At 39.4% G+C, this 19,651-nt stretch overlaps 2 protein-coding genes across 4 annotated transcripts in view; one reads left to right on the top strand and one right to left on the bottom strand.

Moving 5' to 3' along the window:
• Nucleotides 1-8,589: 8,589 nt before the first annotated feature.
• On the bottom strand, nucleotides 8,590-13,994 carry fzd4 (frizzled class receptor 4). 3 transcript variants are annotated; one of them, XM_069890886.1, is made up of 3 exons: nucleotides 13,669-13,994; nucleotides 13,306-13,592; nucleotides 8,590-11,980 (listed from the first exon to the last, which is right to left on the bottom strand). In XM_069890886.1, exons 2-3 carry the CDS (start codon nucleotides 13,558-13,560, stop codon nucleotides 10,649-10,651), a joined length of 1,587 nt encoding a protein of 528 aa, XP_069746987.1. In that variant the 5' UTR covers nucleotides 13,561-13,592; nucleotides 13,669-13,994; the 3' UTR covers nucleotides 8,590-10,648. The 3 variants fall into 3 exon arrangements, with proteins under 3 accessions (XP_069746987.1, XP_069746988.1, XP_069746986.1); XM_069890887.1 differs by having other exon boundaries at nucleotides 13,306-13,589; XM_069890885.1 differs by having other exon boundaries at nucleotides 13,306-13,994.
• An 810-nt stretch (nucleotides 13,995-14,804) lies between these two features.
• tmem135 (transmembrane protein 135) overlaps nucleotides 14,805-19,651 on the top strand; it is a 382,777-nt gene continuing 377,930 nt past the window's right edge. Inside the window, exon 1 of the mRNA XM_069890895.1 lies at nucleotides 14,805-15,232. The gene's annotated coding sequence lies outside the window, so the exon portion shown is untranslated. The remainder of the gene's footprint in view (nucleotides 15,233-19,651) is intronic.

Genomic DNA, 19,651 nt, shown 5'->3' with positions numbered 1-19,651 from the left:
AGAGAGAGTAAGTTTGACTAAATCAATACCAGGTTATAGAATTCACTCAGATTTTCTTCAGTCTGTCTTTTGCCTTCAGTCCATTGCGAGTTAAACTTCATCCCCTCATCCCTCCGGGTTACTAACTTTACTGACGATAAAATGCTGATTCCAAAATGCGTGGAGCAAGTGGCTATTTAAAAATCAGCCTAGGGAGTTCAGAGATTTTATTTGAAAAGTTGAAAATCTAAATAAAAAGAGAAAATGCGGGAGATGCTCAGTAGACAGATGGAATCAATGGAAAGAGGAAGCGATAATATCAGAGGATTTTACTTGGAGTCTGGATTACTCCTGAACCCTTTAAAAATTCCACTATGTTGAAGCAGTGACTTTCTACCAATCCCTTTCCCCCACCCCCTTTGTATTCCCAAAATTGTCTGATACTAGTAGCTGGAACTGGCAATATTTTACACTGTTCAGGCTAATGCCAGGCCAGTGAGGATCTAAGCCTCAGAAAGCATTGGTCAACTACCAACAAACCTCAAGATCCAGTTAAAATCTCATGGCTCTGTTCTGCACAATGATTTTAATGCCAACTGGTCAAGGAACCCATGACTCAGGTGGATGCCCCATGAGCCCCAATGATAACTTACATGGCCAGTCTGAGAAAGCAGTTCAATTTTATTTATCTTATGGCATAAGAAGCTAAAAAGGCAGTGGATCCAAGATAAGGAAGATGGGATGTCTCTGCAGAGATGGTCAGATCAGATTTAAACTGGCTATGGCCTCCAGTAATGAATGAAAGTGAACATATGCTTAGTTATTGAGTTAGAAACCATCCCATAAGATCCAGGGAAGGACCTTACAACTGTACCAGCAAGGTACTTCATGTGGGTTCTGCTGCACACGTAACATTAAACCATTACTCACACCCTTCTGTTGGAATAACTTGATGTGGTATGAAATGTTGTGCACAGTTGTAAACTGTTTTAGGCAAAAATGTACTCCCAGCACATAGGTACAATAGAGGAAAGAAGCAAACAGCACTGAAAAGTAGTTGAGCAAGTATTAAATCGTGTAAAACTCTGAGAAATAAGCCTTGTTACTCATTTTATTTTCATCATCTTATAATAAAAATTGTTCTGAAGGTGAACCTCAGACTCCAAATAAATTCTTCTGACTACAGAGTCCAATCAATCCATCAAGCCTATGTCAGCTTTTGGAATAATCTCATTCCAATCCTGTTAACCTCATAACCTATTCTCATTCACCTGCCCCTTGCCCCCCTCCCGATACTCTACCAGTCACCTGTACCTACAGTATCCAATTTACCTTCCATTGCATCTTTTGAGGTGTGGTTGGAAACTGCAAAACCCTCACATTCCCACACAGATAAGACTGAAAATCAGGATTGAACCTTGGTTACTGGATGTCTGAGGCGTATTTCTATATGCTCTGTAGCACTAAATGACCCACTGGTCAGAGCACCATCATGGTCTATCCAACCAGTGAAAACTGTTAAAGATCCACAATAGTCATAACTAAACAAAACAGCTGTACTTTCCTCCCATGGACGTAGCAGGACCTATTGATTTTCTGCAGCACTTTTGTGTTATAAGTAGTCACAGCTTTCACTATTTACACACACACACACACACACACACACACACACACACACACACACACACACACACACACACACACACACACACACACACACACACACACACACACACACACACACACACACACACATATCAACCAGGCTCCTAGCCAGGAAGTTAATCTGCTTCTCTCAGATTTCTGCACCAAACAAAATCCACATGTTAAGCACAAAACACTAATGAGTGCAAATCCAGCTGTGTGTCCACAGATTCACTTTAAAAATTTGTTCAAACTTTGGCTAATTTTTTCTTTATTGATAATTAACCAAGACATAAATGTTCAATATCAAGTGCCCATAATTTTTGCACAATGCAATTATACAACAGTTTGTAAGATTGACCTCAACAAACAAGCAAGGTCACAACTGCTCATTAATTCACTTCAGTGAAATGTCAAATCATCTTGAAACTAATCAAAACAAAGATAATAACACTCAAAAGGAAACGTGGGAGCAGCGAGTTGAAGGCCTGATCCTAGACTGAACTGTTCTATTTTCTATAAGTTTGATTTACAAGGAAAGTTATTTTCAAAATATATGGGCTGAGAACCTCTGTTCTGGCGTTAGTGCTAAACATATACAGATATTTCAACATTTGTCCATGAACTCTGCTTCCAAATTTAGTTTCATTGAAGTCACAGGCAAAGTACAATACATTAGTGCTACTATGTACTTCTGACTGGGACTGCATCTTTTGGTAACAAAGACTCAAGTTGAAAGTTGACAATAGATTTGTGAATGAAATTTAAAGCAAAGCAAGTTTTTTGAGGATAATCCAAAAAATTAGATGAGTATCATTTTCAGTGTGTTACTGTGCAGAAAATATATATATTTTTCTTTGTGGTAACCTGATCTTATACTTCAAAGATTGGTAATTCATCCTTGGTCACTTGGGCTGAATAAGGATCTGTCCTGGGTAAACTTGTACCTCTCACTTTGTTCATTTCAGATTGGTCACAGTGTTTGAGCTACTGAAAGAAAATAGACACACATGCCGAGAGTACTTCAGTTTATACAAATCTTTATTACAAATTCCAAAGCTGATATCAAACTACAATATGCAAGCCCTTTCCAATTATACTTATCAACGCCTGAACTGGTCCCAACTGCCGAAGCAAGGCAACGACTGCACACTTGTAGTAGGTTGTCGGAGCGCTGGTAGCAGCTTCTCCACCTCCCCCGACTGGGATGATGGCTGGACTCTGGAAGTTCTTCTTCTTGCTGAGAGATGTTGCCACCTCTCGGAGAGTCTCCCACTTCAGCAGTGGGAGCATGGCTTATAGTACCCAAAAATTGCTTACTCATAGCTTATCACTTTGAATAAATGGTTTATTTTGCGTCAAGGCTAGGCCTCTGACAGTCTGTGACCAAAACGGGAAATGTTCTTGGTACGCAAATGACTTTTTGTCAGATAACTGCATCTCTGGGCCCCTTGGTGGAATTTAGTTGATATCTGCTGTTTCTTAAAAACAAGCAGGTTCTCAGCCTTGCAGAAGCAAAGGCTGCAAAAGTAAAAAACACGGTTTAAAGCTGAAGCAAAAATCATGGTTTAAATCCTCCAATATAGCATCATAGTAGTTATTGTACTGTTTCTGCAATTGGGTTTTGATTAGATTCCATTACAATTGAGGGCATGGCCATGTGAAGAACTTAGACAGATGTGTTTTGATTGAGCTCTCCATGATGAGTATCAAAAATTAAGATTTTTTCACTAAAAAATGGACAAACTAAGTACTAACCAACTAAGGCAGCCGAAAACAAAAATTGAAGAAGTTTCTACTCAGCCAGGAACATCGAGCAAAACCCGAAAAGGAGAGGCACAAGAGTGGCCTCCAAAGAGCTGGACCCCGGCAGAGCTGGGGAGTCAGGACAAAAACTAAATATTATCCTGGAACCAATGGAAACTTGAGCAACCAATTTGTCGGTGTTGAAAATGTAATGAGAGACAAGAGTGAAAGGATGACTGAAAGTAAAGAAATAATTGAAGACTTAATGGAAAGAATGACCTAAGCAGAAACAAACTTGGTACAAACACATATAAGCTAAAGGCTTTGGAGAAAGATGCGAAGTAATGGGAGTCAGGCAAACATGGTCTGCTGGACAAAATCGACCACATGGAGAATTTTAGCAGACAAAATAATGTCTGAATTATTGGACTGAAAGAAGGAATCAAGAGGAGAGATCTGGTGAACTTCCTCAAAACAGGGATCCTGTGAGTGCTGGGAGAAGACAATTCAGAGAAAAACTGCATATTGAAAGGGTTCACTGGACCCTTGGATCCAAGAGAGCCAGCAATCAGTGATCACGACTGGTCCTGGTAAGACTTTTATCTGCCAGGAATGAGAGAAAATTCTGGGAGCAGCATATGGATACTCTAAGCAAAATAATGGCCCACCCAAGACTGACCATGAAAAAGTGTTATTTTTCCAAGATGTTAGTCCTATTTTGATTGAGCAAAGGAAGGAGTTTGATGATGTAAAAAGACAATTGTGTTCAAAACACTTGAAATATTCAATGATATACCCCGCGACTCTGAGGGTTGATGTAGCAGAGGTAATCAATGATATTTCAAGACTAAGAATGAGGTGGAAGACTTCCTGCAAAGTTTATGAAAGGCTAAGGTTGCCAAAGAAAGACTGTGAAGAATGTTTACAATGGGACTAAGTAAAAGTTGTATTTTTTTTTAACTCTCTTGTATTTATTGTCGAAAAGTACATTTTATTGAAGTGATCACGGAAAGAAAACTTGGGAAAAGTAGTAGCAAGATGGAGACACCATTCTCAGGGGAGAATGGTGCCAAGAGAGGTGCTAAAGGGAGGGGTTATTCTTCCTTGAGAGATTCTGTGGGTTTTTTTCATTGGCTTTCGGGGTTCCTGCTTATGTCACTGTCAGGGCAGGGACATAGTATGTATTTTTCAAAGGGGAAAGATTGCGTTGTTATTTAAACAATCAAAAATAAACAATATTTGTTGGAAAAGTCAATATAGACAGAAAATAAAAATGTATTAGTCTTAATGTTAATGGGATAAATGGGTAGTAAAAAGGAGGCAGGTCTTGGCAAACACAAAAAAAAATTAAAGGCAGATGTAGTCTTTCTACAAGAAATGTATTTTACCAAATCGGAACATGCTAAATTAAAAAAGAGGATGGAATGGACAAGTAATATCGTCTACATTTGGCTTAAAAGCAAGAGGAGTAGCAATTCTAATTAACAAAAATATATAAGTCAGAAGATTTTTAATGGCACTTTGTAAAATTTATGCAGAATCATGGACATTTATGAACATCTATGCACCAACTTATAACGATGAAGCCTTTATGAAAGATATCTTTTTAAAAGCAGCAGAGGGAAGATAAAATATACTGGTCAGAGAATAATTCAATTTCTGTCTAGATCCAAAACTGGATAAATCAGCCAGAATAGTAACAAGGGCAAAAGCTGCAAAAAGGACACTATTATTTATGAAGGATTTAAATTTGATTGACATATGGAGACAACTTAACCCCGTAGAAAGAGACTATTTGTTCTACTCAAGGGTACATGATTCACATACAAAGATTAATATGTTTTTAATGTCTGCCCAGTTAAAAAGTAGAGTGGTAAAAATGGAATATTTGGCGAGACTTTCATCAGATCATTCACCATTAACTTTAACTATCACAATAATGGAAAAACAAGAAAGTATGGATAGATGGCATCTCACTGACACACTGTTCAAAAGGAACAATTTTTGAATTATTCTGTGAAACTAATCTTTCTTCTACTTATAATAGCTTTTTAATATGGGATATGTTTAAAGCTTATCTAAGAGGACATAATTACTACTTATACAAAATATCTTAAGAGAATATGCTACAGAGCTAGATGGTCTAGAGAAAGATATAACAAAATTGGAAAAAAGAATATCAGAGCACATGGTCACAAGAAAAATATAGACGATTAGAGATATAATACATTACAGACATATAGAACAGAAAAAAAATATTAAAAACCAAACAAAAATATGGAGAATGGGTGCATAAAGATTTATCTTGGCAGTTAAAGGCAGAGGAGTAATCTAGAATAATAAACACAGTGAAAAACAGAGGCTGATATTATAACATATAATCAAAATGAAATAAATAATATTTTTGGACAATATTATATTAAACTATATAAATCAGTATTATTAGCAGATGAAAATGAGATCGATGAATTTTTAACAAATGTTGAACTTCCAAAATTTGAAGATAGAGCACATATTAATTTAGATGCCTCTTTCATAAGAGAAGAAATCGAGAAAGGTTAGGCTACCTTACAGACAAGAGTGAGATAATGTCGTTGAAAATTTTTGATTATGAAAGATATCAAAAAGGTAGTAGATTTAAAAGGAAAATCGATGGAATCAAATATTAGGAATAATGACAGATATAATTTCAAGAACATATAAATTTAATTACACTCCTCTTTTATAAAAAATAGAAAAAGATTTACAGAAATGGAAAGACTTGCCAATTACTCTTGTGGTAAGAGTAAATTTTATTAAAACGAATGTGATGGCAAGATTACAATTGTTACCTATTGCACTACCTAAAAATTTATTTAAATTATTGAATAATTATATTAGGCAATCCCTATGGAATAACAAAGTGCCACAATTTCATTGGAAAAGCAAACATTGGTCTATAAATTGGGAGGACTTGGACTTCCAGACTTTAAAAAATACTATTTATCAGCACAAGCAAGATTTTTATCGTTCTTTTTTATTCATCCCCCTTTATGGATCCGAATGGAATTGAATTCAATAGAAGAAACAGTGAAGAACTTTATTTATGTAGAATGTTAAGTTAATAACAAAAGAGATGGATAACCCTATATTAATATATTAGAATATGGCAAGCAATAAATGAGTGTATTGGAGAAAAGCAGATCCATCATTTAGGACACCATTATGTAACAATGTTTGCTGCCTATGAATCTGGGTAACAAAACCTTGAATCCATGGCATGATAAAGGAATAAGATATATTGATGACTGTTATATGGAGGGACCTCTTACGTCTTTTGAATAATTAAGAAATAAATATGCAGTAGCTAATGGGACTTCCTTTTTATCCCAGCTAAGATCATTCTAAGAGAAAGATGAGAACCAAGTTTGGCCGCATTTGAAATTAATGAAATCGAATGAATGAGTTGGCTGGGAAATACACCTAAATTTATAACTAAGATGCACTATGTTCTCCAGAATGAAAGTGCAAAACCAGATCTACAGAAATCGAGAGAGATGGGAGTCGGATCTAGGTGTTGTAATAATGGAAAGATGTTGGTCTGATTGATGTTTTAATATCATGACATCAATTATAAATGCAAGATAAGGATTAGTGCAATATAATTTTCTACACCAATTATTTCTCACACCATAGAAGTTCCATAAATCAAAATCTGAAACATCGGAGATGTGTTTTAGGTGTGGGACAGAAATAGGAATGTTTTTACATGCTACATGGTTGTGTGGGAAGGTGAGAACTTTCTGGCAGGATATTACTGAGACGTTAACAAGGATAACAGGGATGGCCTTTGCAGAGCTTTGTCTTCTAGGCAACTATAGTCAAATAAGCAATAAATTAACTCAATTCCAAATTGTATTTGTTAAAAAAGCCTTAGCAGTGGCTAAGAAATGTGCTGCAATAACTTGGAAATATGACTCCCCTCTACATATAGCATAATGGACTGCTGAGGTGAATAGTTAGTTGCGTACCTATGGAAAAAATTACATACAACTTAAAGAACAAATTACATATTTATCAAGATATGGCAGCCATATTTGAATAATATAGAGATCCAACCAATTGTAATTATAGCTACAATAATAAAAAGGATAATAATAAATGCTGCTATAGTAGAAATGCAAGTGACTTCCCCATAAAAAATTTTTGATGATCAACATAGATGTGAGCCCTGATGGTGTTGGATTTATACTGTGAAGGGTGGGGGGGTGGGGGAGGGGAAAACAGTTTGTTTTTTTTTTGTAAAGAAAAGGTGCATTTAATATTGGAGTGCTTGTCTATGTATATTTATGAAAAAAAACATCTTTTTTAAAAAAATTCCCTTACAACTGTTTCCATATTAGATTAGATTAAATACTATTTAATGTCAAGTAATAAAACAGAAATGTAATATTACACAAAGTTGCCTTTAATTTGCCATAAAGCAAAGATTTGTCATTAGCATTGCCCAGTGCTCCTTACAGTCAGAGAAAGAGATGCAAAAGAGTCTCGCAAAGTCACCAACTATCCATGGATTCACCTCCAGTGCTTCCGGAGCCTCTGCAGCCACACACAAGACTCAATAGTTCAATTCAAATCATTTGCCACCCAAACCCAGATGCAAACCTCCGACACGATGAGGAAGCATTCAGCGCCCAGGGCCTTCAAAAACCCTCCTTGCCCTCCGCATCCTCGCGAATCCTGATTCCAATACCTGGTTCTTATGAGCCCATCTCCAGCAGCCTGCAGCTTGAGTCCTTTGACCTCAAGATGCCAGAAGCCTGCAGCCTGTGCAGGTTCCTCATCCATGCCATTAACGGGTGTGTGTGTGTCCTTCATCTGTAGAGACGCTCCATGGTCATCTCCTTAAGGGGTGTGTTCTCCCCATTACTGGTGCCCTGCGCACCAATCTGTTGATTGAGGCTAAGGGTGAACACAGGCGCCACCATCTTAGGCCCAGACCCTGTGCATGCAGGATTTAAAATAATACTGTTGGCTCCTTTTACAAGCCATTTAAAGCCTGTACAGAGTTGTCAGAATTTGGACTAGGTGGTAGGATCCCGTGGGAAAGTGATTTGTCTCAGCTCCCTGCTCTCCCCAGGTCTGCATCAGCTGCCACTTTTTTTATTGCATCTCTGGCAGATGTAACCAAGAAAACGATTTTTCCTGATAATGCTTCCAACATAGTTAATGAGAAAGGGATTCGTTAAAAATTTTTTAATTTTGAAATCATCAAGTTTACATAATAAAGAAACAAAAAAATTCTGATTTAAATAAGGAAACCCTTTTTTTTACAAACATAAATTAGAAATTTACATTGCATACATTTACAAATGATAGACTATTTTGAAACATTTCTTCTGGAAACTGTAGCAAGTTGTGAATGTTGTGTTTTCTCTGGTAATGCAAAATGTCCACCTGTAGCCTCATGTGCATTAAGTAAATCATATTTTCAAGGGCATTGACAAAATATACATGAGATAATCATTGATGAAACTCAGTGACAATCGAATGCAAAATACTGCGTACACATTCATTGTGAGCTATTGAAGTAGAGACTCACTAATAAGTAACTAACATTTCCCATCGCATTTTTAAAAAAGAACAGCACAATTATGATGTAGCAGTATTTCACTTTCAGATAAAACATACTGTAAAATTCCATTTGAATTGTTTATTCTGATTATAATCAATAAAAAGTAATATTCTTGATTCTTTCACATATGTAGATTGGATTTTCCATTGTTCAGTTTGGAACTTCTGCCATTGCGTAAAAAGCATCCTGATCAAACCTTTGAATGATGAATTTCCCATTCATCTTCAAAATATACTGGCAGTTACAACATATACCATTTATAAGAATCTTGTTTGTAGACATTTCATTTTGAATATTGACAAACATAACTAAGCAGAAATGGACTGATGCAGATGTTTCTTTCATGATCGATAAAGTTGGAAACTATTTTAAAATTATTCAATTCATTCTAAAAAGCATCTTGTGTAATAGAAAGGGTTCTTATTAGGTTTCCCATCCTATTCCTTATGTATAAAATTGTATTAAAAAACAGAAAATTAGAAATACACAACCCTAAAGAGAAGTAGATTGTGACAATTCAAATGAGGGTTTCCAACTAAAATCTGCTCATTCATTTACTGTATGATTGACTGCACTGCATTTCAAGTACTGTTTCGAATGACAGATTTCCATCATTGCAGATTTTTGTCTTCACTTATTACTCAATTACTAGGTTCATAATATTACATGAATATCTATTTTATTTTTACAGATACAACAATCCTCAAAGGATAAATTATCATGATTGACCTCTGCACAGAGATTTATGATAAAATATAGGAAACATCCTTCATATATGTTGTAGTGAATGAAAGACTGTTTTGAAGGCACTGAGAATTTTAAACATTTGGACACATGTTGACCAACATGTATCCACAATCATCAGCCTGTTGTGTTTATAATCCTTTCATATACAAGTTAATGTGCATATATAAAGCAGATTTAATGTCCAATGCTATTAGTAAGTAATAGCCCATTTTAAAACATGCAAAGATTAGGTAATGTGCATTATGTTGTCCACATTGTAATGTGCATTATGTTGTCCACATTGTATTGTGCATTATGTTGTCCATGTTGCATTGTGCATTTATGTTGTCCACATTGTAATGCCATTGGTTGTGCTTCATTCATATGCTGTTCCATATTTTCGGAGTACAGTATTGAATGTCTCCATAAATCATGGAAGAACTCTAATTGAAATGTATCCATGTAGATAATAAAATATTTAAAGCTCCTTGTCAAAGCCTTTCTTTGGTTTATATTCCCTGTTTTTCCACAAGTTTAAAATCATTTCCTAAAATATACTATGCAGAAATATTATATTTTGAAATCTAGTCACATGGTCCAAATAATTGCATCTGGTGAGATTGACGACTTGGGAAATGTTAACATTCAGTAATTTACATCTCCCTTAAAATTATTAACTGATTTTTTTTTAGGCACTAGAGGAGAATCTGTAACCCTCAGGGCACCAGTGTCAGGGAGAACATTCCCCACATTGAGATGGAGAAGCAGAGGATATGTACCCAAGGGAAGTGACCACGGTGGCAGACCATTGAGGGGCTGAAGGACTTTCAAATAATACAATAATGAATGAGGCAAATTTCATTTGTAATGCTTTGAGTCCAGCTTATGTAAACCAATTAAAGGGACATTGTTCTTTACCTCTTCGAAATTTTTACACATTTATACAACAGTCTCATTGCCTTTTGCTGTTTTAACCCAGACGTTTCCACGTTTCTCTTGCTTTGTTTGTCCTGAACTCACAAGTCTGTTTGAACACTTTTGCCAAGTGTGTAATGTCTTGGCAGACCAAATCCACATGCCAGAAGTGATGCCCACCAGCAAAGACATGAAAATCTTCAACATCTCCACTGCTGTATTCGAATCATTCGCTGAATGTTTGAAAAGATTCCAGTTTGAGATCTCATAAAAATAACAGGCAATGACACAGGTGGCTGGCACTGTGTACAGAACAGAAAAAACCCCGATTTTTACCATTAGCCTCTCGAGCTTATCTGTTTTAGTCCCATCTTTCTGAAGATTAGATCGGATTTTGAACAAGGCCACAAGACCAGCAGCGATGAACAATGTCCCTATAACTAAGTAAGTGAATAAAGGTGCGACTACAAACCCAGTGATTGCATCGATGTTCTGGTTTCCAACATAACACAACCCCGTGAGTTCATCAGCATCTACTAAACGCATGATGAGAATGACAATGGTTTTTACAGCTGGGATGGCCCACGCTGCAATGTGGAAGTAGGAGCTATGCATCTCGATGGCCTCATGTCCCCATTTGAGGCCAGCCGCTAAGAACCAAGTCAGAGTCAAGATTACCCACCAGATGGAGCTAGCCATCCCAAAAAAGTACATCAGCAGGAAAACAATGGCACATCCAGTATTTTTGAGACCCTCTTGAATAAGCACAGGCTCAGCAGCGTCCTCGAAATCACATGATATCCGTTCTCTGCCCACTGTGAGCCTGACGATATAGGCGATGCTGTATATGTTGTAGCACATACTCAGAAAGATGATAGGGCGCTCCGGGTACGAAAAACGAGAAGATTCAATGAGGAATGTCAGAACTGTGAAAGCTGTGGACAGGAAACAGAGACTGGCCCAAACCGCCATCCAAATGTCAGTGAATTCTTTGGCAGACCTGGTGTACAAGCCGACGTCGTAGCCACACTTCAGGGCACAAGTGAGACTTCTCTTGACCCAGATATAATGGTTCAAGCTGCCGCCCATGCTCTTGCATTCTTCTTCCGCAGAGATGGAGGTTTTGCTGGTGTCATCGGGGACGTCTTCGTCTCCGGGCCCCTCCATGCACATGAAGTTGTGGTCATTTTGTGGTGGAAATTTGCTGCAATTTAAAGCCTCCGGCCAATTGAACCCGAATTCCTTCAGTACAGGTTCACACCTCCGTTTCACAGACTGGCACATGCTGCCACACGGGCCGATCGGGATGTCGATTTTCTCCGTGCACATCGGCACAAAAACTGAACACAGAAAGAACTACAAAACAAAAATCAATTGACAATTGGAATAACAATGAAAGAACCCCTCTCGACTTAATTGCTCACATTTTCAGAGTTCCCTGTGGACTGCTTTGTATAGTTCAGCCGTGGTCTGTGATTTTTATTTGCTCTTAAATGTAAATATTTTCCTGATTTTTTTTAAGCCCAAAGAATTTGCTGAATGAATATTAACTCTTATCGGTGTTGAATTTACTTGGTTTGCGGAAAGTTTCCCAATTTTTTTTTTTAAAAGCATGGAATACCAACCTTATCATGAAACCTGCGAGTATCTCACCGCAAGGACAGGCCGTCTCAGTATAAAGCACTTAACGCTGAAGTCTGGGTCTAAGATTCAAAATTCCTGGAGGAATTCAGCGGGTGGGGGTGGGGGGATAAGTCATTGTTGACGTTTTGGGTCGACACCCTGCATCAGGACCGTCTCTTCCCCCCCCCCCCCCCCACCCCACCCTCGCCCCCAGCCCCAGCAGATCCGCTCTTCCTCCGGCATCCTCTTTTGTTTTTGCTCCAGATTTCTGCATCTGCATTCACTTGTCTCCCCGACATCCAAATATCTGACCTACAGCTGTCTTCCAATGCCACCAGGGCATTTGCTCCTCAACGAGCAGCCAGAAAGATGATGAAAATAAACATACAATCCCATACCCAAACAGGATTCTTTTATTTTAAAAGACCTGGAGAAACTCAACAGATCCAACAGTGTCCTTTATGAGCAAAGATAAAGCGACATAACCGACGTTTCGGGCTTGAGCCCTTCATCAAGTAACCTAATGCTGGAGAAACTCAGCAGGTCAAGGCCGAAACGTCGGCTATGTATCCTTCTCATAAGGTAAAGGGCACTGTTGGACCTGCTGAGTTTCTCCAGCATTGTGTTTTTACTTCAACCACGGTGAGTGCAGACTCTTGAGTTTTACTTTTATTTTAAAATGTTTGAAAGTAGTTAAATTCACGGTATAATTTCCATTCGCACGCGTGGCTGCAGGAAAACCAATTTTTATTCCCTATGGTCTGCAATTTGATGAACTTTAAACAATGTGCCCAGTGGACATTCTGTTTTAGTCGGTATTACGCGCCATTTGAAATGAGGTCCAAGCCCTCCTCCACATCATTGTATTTTAGGCTTTAAGGCGTAATCACCACGATCAACAGTAACAATCCACAAGTTTAAGACCCTGCAGCTTTTCAACTGCTTGGTCAACTCGCTTACGTTCTTGAAGGAAATTCAATAAACGTGCCAAGCATGGACAATGGGAGCAGCGACTCAAAGGGCGAATTATAAATTAAGAGAAATCCAATGTTACAAACCTGTAGTTGACTGGAACAGCCATATTGAATCAAAGGTGTAAAAGTTTGTAACTGCAACTCGGCGTCCGTTTGTAACTCATGACCTACTGGATTCGGCATTTTAGTCACATTGTATCCCAAATTCTGGCACATTGAGATTCTGATGGGATCGCATCTCCGATCGTCTTCGTCCCCATATCCGTCCACAGTTGCAAGCGAATGTTGAAAGATCGTTGAGCAAAGTACTGCGAGATCCAACACCGAAATCCAATTCATTTCCTTATTATTGCCGGGACGTTCTAATTCTGCTGTACAGAAGCATCAAACGTTATAAGCATAACTCTGTTAAAATATGTGGTACATTGACCAACTTGCTTCTCTTACCGGAGTCAGTTTATTTTTGTTAATTCAATACTTGATCTTGCTCAACGACATTCCTTGCTTAGACGATCGATAGAAGTTGAGTAATCTGATGATTTCTAGCATTGCCGAATACTGTGTTAACAGAACCCGGGCAAAACCACTGGTTCCGCAAGCCCCGACAAGCACACATCTTACTCCAGTCCACACTGAAGGTGAAAAAAAATCCCATTTTACAACCTAACACGATGGAGCGAAACGTTTGTAAATGACATCTGAAAGCTCCACTCGTTACGCAGATTTCCAAGACAACCGCCAGTCAAATCTGGGACAGAGGGCGGGTCGGACGATCATTTTAGGTTGAGCCTGAACTTATGTCGAACCAATCGAGTGAGCCTGCAATTGGTTCCGCCCCATCCTCTTCAAAAGCCTCAAGGTGGTTTTATTCATTCCCCATTTAATTCTCCTGGATATGAATGACAGGTGTGGGCGAGGAGGCAAAATCAAATCACATTATTTAGGCAAATCGGGATATATCCCGACACTCAATTCCGAATTAACGGACGCGACAGTCATTCAGCAAGTAGGCATGTCGGCAACCTATTGCTTTCATGCCGTGGTCGGTGGTCATTGTTTCACAGCTTTGTGCGCTGGTAAATGAAGCCATCATGACTGTCTATTATTCTGCGAGGGCTCTTGGAGAAATAAGCTTTGAAAATGATCGCTTGAAGTCCGACCAGAATGTAGATTGGCATGGCGTTTTAATGGATCCGCTTTGGGATCGTCACTCACAGCGAATATTGGAATTTAACAAACATTGAATTGAGACCTGTCCTAACACGTCGACAGGCCGAAGATCGCGTTCATTGACCTGCTAATAAATTTATTCAACGCGGCATTTTATTCGTGTGAATTCTGAATGGGTGTTCGCAAAAAGAAACTCCCACTCCGCAGTTGGTGGATGCTTAATATGATCTTCAGTCTTCAAATCGGGGGGGGGGGGGGGGGGGGGGGAAATCGGCTAGAACAATCAGGAAAATCTTAGGGTTCCCTGGACTTCAGATCCAAGCCGATTTCAACGTGTGAGACCCAGTCGCAGAGTTTCCTCTTGATATTTGCGACTACGACAATAATAATAATGAACTTTCAACGACTGGCCCCTGGAGAAGCTGTAGAGCGGTCAGTGAACAGTAAACAAGCACAATATAAAGGCAGAACAATCTCCAGAAACATGACAGCTAACATTGCGATTCCTGGACCTTTTCTTAGGAACGACCTCTTTGTGCGGCATTGACCTTCACAATGAATCACACAAGGAATGATTTGTGCCATTTTCTGTCAGTTATTTCCAGGGTTATTCAATTTACTCCAATGTAATATAATTTCAGATCAAATTTCAAAATAACTCAGATATCTGTAATGGAGAAAACAAAAGCACATGGGGAACAGGTTTGAAACTAATTGGCCCTCTCATTTTTGTTCAATTAATCGAAGAATTTATTGCGTAACAGCCCACAGATCTCACCAGAGAATGGAGATGCTGGAATCTGAATCATAAAACCAACTGCTGGAGGAATTCAATGTTCAGGTAACACCTGTAGAGGGAAAGAGACTGCTGAGGTTCCAAACTTTGTATCAGGACTGACAGTGGAAAGGGTGATAGTCCGTAGAAAGACGTGAGGTGGAGGGGTGATGCAAAATAGCTGGCAAACGAGAGGAGGATTCGGCTGAGATGGGGTTGATGGGGAGGTGAAAGCAGGTGGTCGAGGGAAGAATGGGGAACGGGACAGAGGAGGAGACGTTATAGGTAGAGAAATCAAAGGGATGGAGATTGTGGAATCTTATTTGAACGGTGAGGTGACGATTGGAATCTAATACGGGAGGTTTGGTGGATCGATGGGAACAGGAAGAAGACGGAAATAGTGGAACCAGTGGGAGGAGTGTGCAGTTGATTCGCAGCCGCATCCAGCGCTAGTTGGAGCAAGGCAAATAAAAAGAGGTTTGGGGGGAAGTTGGAATGAAGGGGGTTGTCAGAAGGAGAGAACAAAAATAATAAGTGTACAAGTTCCCTGAAATTGGAGAATTCAATATTGATGCTGTAGGTTTGTAGACTACCTGTGAGGCGCTGTTCCATTAATTTGTATTTGGCCTCATTCGGTCAGTAGAGCAGGGCGAGTACAGACAAGTTCATGTGCTAATAAAGGAGAGGAGTTAAAACGACCTGCAACCAGAAGCTCCAGGTGGCCATTGCAGATAATAGATAATCTGAAAAGTGGCAGCCTAATCTGCACTTGGTCAAGTCAACGTCCAGGGAGGCACATAAAAAAAACATCAAATAGATGATTGGAGATGCCTATGAATCTCTGACTCATCGAGAAGGGCTGTTTATGTCCTAGGATGGAGGAAGTGTAGGAATAAGTGGTTTGTTGCAGGGAAAACTTCCCAGGGCTGGAGAGGGATGGATGGGAGGGATGAATGAACCAAAGAAATGGGTGGGGAGGGGAAGATATGATGAGATCCCATTGTAGCTGGAGGAAATGTTGAAGTATGAGCATTTTTGTGGATGCCGGTAAGGTGAAAGGTAAGGACAAGGGCAATCTATCTCTGATCTGGCTGGGAAAAGGAGGGGATCAGAGAAGTACAGAAAATGGAGCCCAGGTGAGGACTCAACAACTACAGTGGTGGGAACGCTACGTTTCCTGAGAAAGGGGGATATATCAGGAATGAAAACCTCACCTCAAGAACAGGTGAGGCGAAGGACGGCGCGCTTACAAGAGATATGGTGGGAGGAGGTGTAGTCTTGCTAGCTTGAGGAATCAATGGGTTTATAGAGGATAGTTTATCTCCAGGGGCGGAGGGAGCTATCCATGAAGGGGAGAAAGATGTTGGAAATAGACCAGGTGCATTTGAGGGCGGAGTGGAAGTTAGTAATAAAGTTTCCAAAAAATGAGTTACACGCGGGTCATGAGGCAACATCATGCAGTCGTATCAATGCAGCGAAGAAAGAGTTGGGGGTAGAGCGAGAAGTAGATTTGTAACAAGGACTTCAACAAAACGCCAACGGAAAAGGTAGGCTAGCTGGACTCCATAAACTACCACGTATTTTGGGGGTCTAATTGCCATGCCTGTTAAAACAAATCAAATTTAATAGAATGCGTTTTTGTTTCAGGGCTGGAGTGTTCAAGAGATCGCTATCGTTCTTTTCAACACATTCCGTAATTACGTGTTGCTTTATAGATGTGTACAGACAGAGATTCTAAAGTCCAAATTAATAGTTATATAGAGTTAAGACAGCTGACTCTCTAAGCACCGTGTGTGTGTGTGTATAACGTTTTTTTTAAAGAATTCAAGAATTTCTTAGGCATTTGTTATCAAAACACAAATACTGCTAGGCAAAGCCAGTTACATTCCAGTCTTGTGAGTGTCTGCCCTGCGCGAATGTAATTCAGGGCCTTAATTGCTGACACTCGTTCCACTCACCCCCGCTAATCGTGGGGTGCGTGTCTAATAAATGGTCGTTTATTCGTCTGTCACTAATCTCGGGGTCAGATTCTGAAAGGTTTTACACGTTTTTAACTATTTACTAAGCAGATGCAAATTGAATTGTATTGTGTCATGCGATGGCCAGCATCTGAGACATCACGATTCACCTCGTCTGCCAAACACGCAGAACTTCTTGATTTACAACGAAATGACGATTTGTTTGACGGTCAAGTTTTCCACTGGGCCTTAGCGCCCATTCGATTCTGCGCTAAATTATCTTATCGTTTACAGAATGGAATGTCAAAATGGTTAATTGGATGTTTACAAAGAATGTTGACTAAGAAAATAGCCATTGGAAGGAAGTAGCTGACCTTTGTAAGGTCGAGAATGTAGTTAGCGTGGTGGAATGTGCTGGCTTTGTGCTCCAGGTTGAATCCTGGACATCCTATTTAATTTTATCTTTATTTGCAAGCTATATTGATATATTTGATTTTAAAGAAAACAATAAGTTTACATTCTCAAGTTGTGCTGTGAGGTTTTATGAAGTAGTCTGGGATATATATATATGAATTTGTTTAAAACTGTAAATAAAAACACCAGATGTTTTAATGTTGAGGCTGTCACAAAGAAGGCTGCCAGCGACTATACTTTGTGAGGAGATTCGATATGTCATCGCAGACTCTCATAAACCTACAGGTGTACCGTGGAGAGCATTCTGGCTGGTTGCATCACTGTCTGGTAAGGAGGTGCCATTGCTCAGGACAAGAATAAACTCCAGAGGCAGGCACCAGACTTCACTTCATCAAGGGCATCTGCATTTGGCAGTGTCTTAAAAAAGCAGCCTCTATCCCCAAAGACACCCCCCCCCCCCCCACCCAGGTCATGCCTTCTTCACTCTGCTACCATTGGGAAAAAGGTACAGGAGCTAAAGATGAGTATTCAATGGAATAAGGACAGCTTCTTCCCCACTGCCATCAGATTCCTGAATAATCAATGAACCAAAGACACTGCCTTACTTTTTGTGCACTTTTTAAAATTTTTATAGAAATGTTGTAAGATGGTTATAATATGAATGTTATTTTTGCTCTATGATACTGCTGCAAAACACTGAATTTCATGACTTGTTCATGACAATAAATTCTGATTCTGACATTTAAAACAGAAAAATGCTGGAACTATTCAGCAGATCAGGCTACATCTGTGGGAAGAAAAAGAGTTAACATTCATCAGAATCATGAACGGCAAGGAAGAAAAGTACAGGAATGAAATAGATCATCCAGTTGAGTTGTGTCACAACCTTGCACCCAGTGTTAGCAAAACGAAGGAATTAATTGTGGACTTCATGAAGAGGAAACCAGGAGAACACAAATCAGTCCTCATTGAGGGGTCAGCAGTGGGTAGGGTAAAGAACTTTAAATTCCTACGTGTCAACATCTCTGAGACCTCTCCTAAGGCCATCATGTCGATGCAATTATGAAGAAGGCATGCTTGTAAGGAGTTTGAGGAGATTTGGTTTGTCACCAAAGACTCTTGCACATTTTTACTGGTGTACTGTGGAGAGCATTCTGACTGGTTGCATCATTGTCTGGTGTGGAGGTGCCAATGTACAGGACAGGAAAGAGATACAGAGAGTTGTCATCTCAGCCAAAGGCATCATGGGAATTAGTCTTCACTTCATTAAGGTCATCTTTAAGAGGCAGTGTCTTAAGAAAGCAGCCTCTATCATCAATGACCCTCACCACCCAGGACACATCCTCTTCTCCCACCATCAGGAAGGAGATTAAGGAGCCTGAAGATGCACACCAAACATTACAAAAACAGCTTCTTTCCCTCCGCCATTAGATTTCCGAATGGACAATGAACTTATAGACTCTACCTCACTCTTTTCTCTTTTATGCACTAATTATTTATTTTTAAATATTGTATTTACGGAATGATAAGTTAGAATGATAATTTTACACCTGTAATGCACAATGTTGCTGCAAAACAACAATTTTCATGATGTATGTTCATGACAATAAACCTGATTCTGATAATGACTTTCACTATAGTAATATTTAAGATGTGATGGCCCGCAATCGCATACATTGTGCCGGCACAACAAGCAGTAATAAACAGCAGCATAACTCACTAACGTGACCCCTAGCATAGCCACCTGACATGGTTGGAAGCTGGAGCAGTATAAGACCAGCAGCCCTAAAATGGCGCTCATCAGGCTGCCCAGCTAACAGAGCAACACCAGGCTGGAGAAGAAGGGTATTCATGTGCAAGAATATTCCTGCGGGTGGGAATCCTCTTTTTGTTATTCATGTGGATGATGTCAACCAATCAACTAAACGGCGGGAACTCCAACTGTATAAAAGGAGCATTTCCAGCCTCAATTAAGTCAAAGCTTAATCTCCCACACTGTGAGTGTATGTGTTTCTTTGTAGCAGGTGGCTACAATTGGTGACCCCAACAGTTTACATGTAATCTAAACCAGGCAATGGATAACAAAACAGCGATCAGCGCAGTTGGCCTCAAA

Source organism: Narcine bancroftii, chromosome 7 (assembly GCF_036971445.1).
Source record: "Narcine bancroftii isolate sNarBan1 chromosome 7, sNarBan1.hap1, whole genome shotgun sequence".
NCBI lineage: Eukaryota > Metazoa > Chordata > Chondrichthyes > Torpediniformes > Narcinidae > Narcine > Narcine bancroftii.
Note: the sequence above shows the minus strand (reverse complement) of the source record. Positions and strands in the feature narration are given on the sequence as shown.

Excerpts from the sequence above, each read along its gene's own strand:
- fzd4 (XM_069890885.1), bottom strand. The coding sequence starts at position 13,560 with ATGAATTGGATTTCGGTGTTGGATCTCGCAGTACTTTGCTCAACGATC. Across the intron at positions 11,981-13,305 it reads GCTGTTCCAGTCAACTACAG|TTCTTTCTGTGTTCAGTTTT; the intron begins GTTTGTAACATT and ends TTTGTTTTGTAG.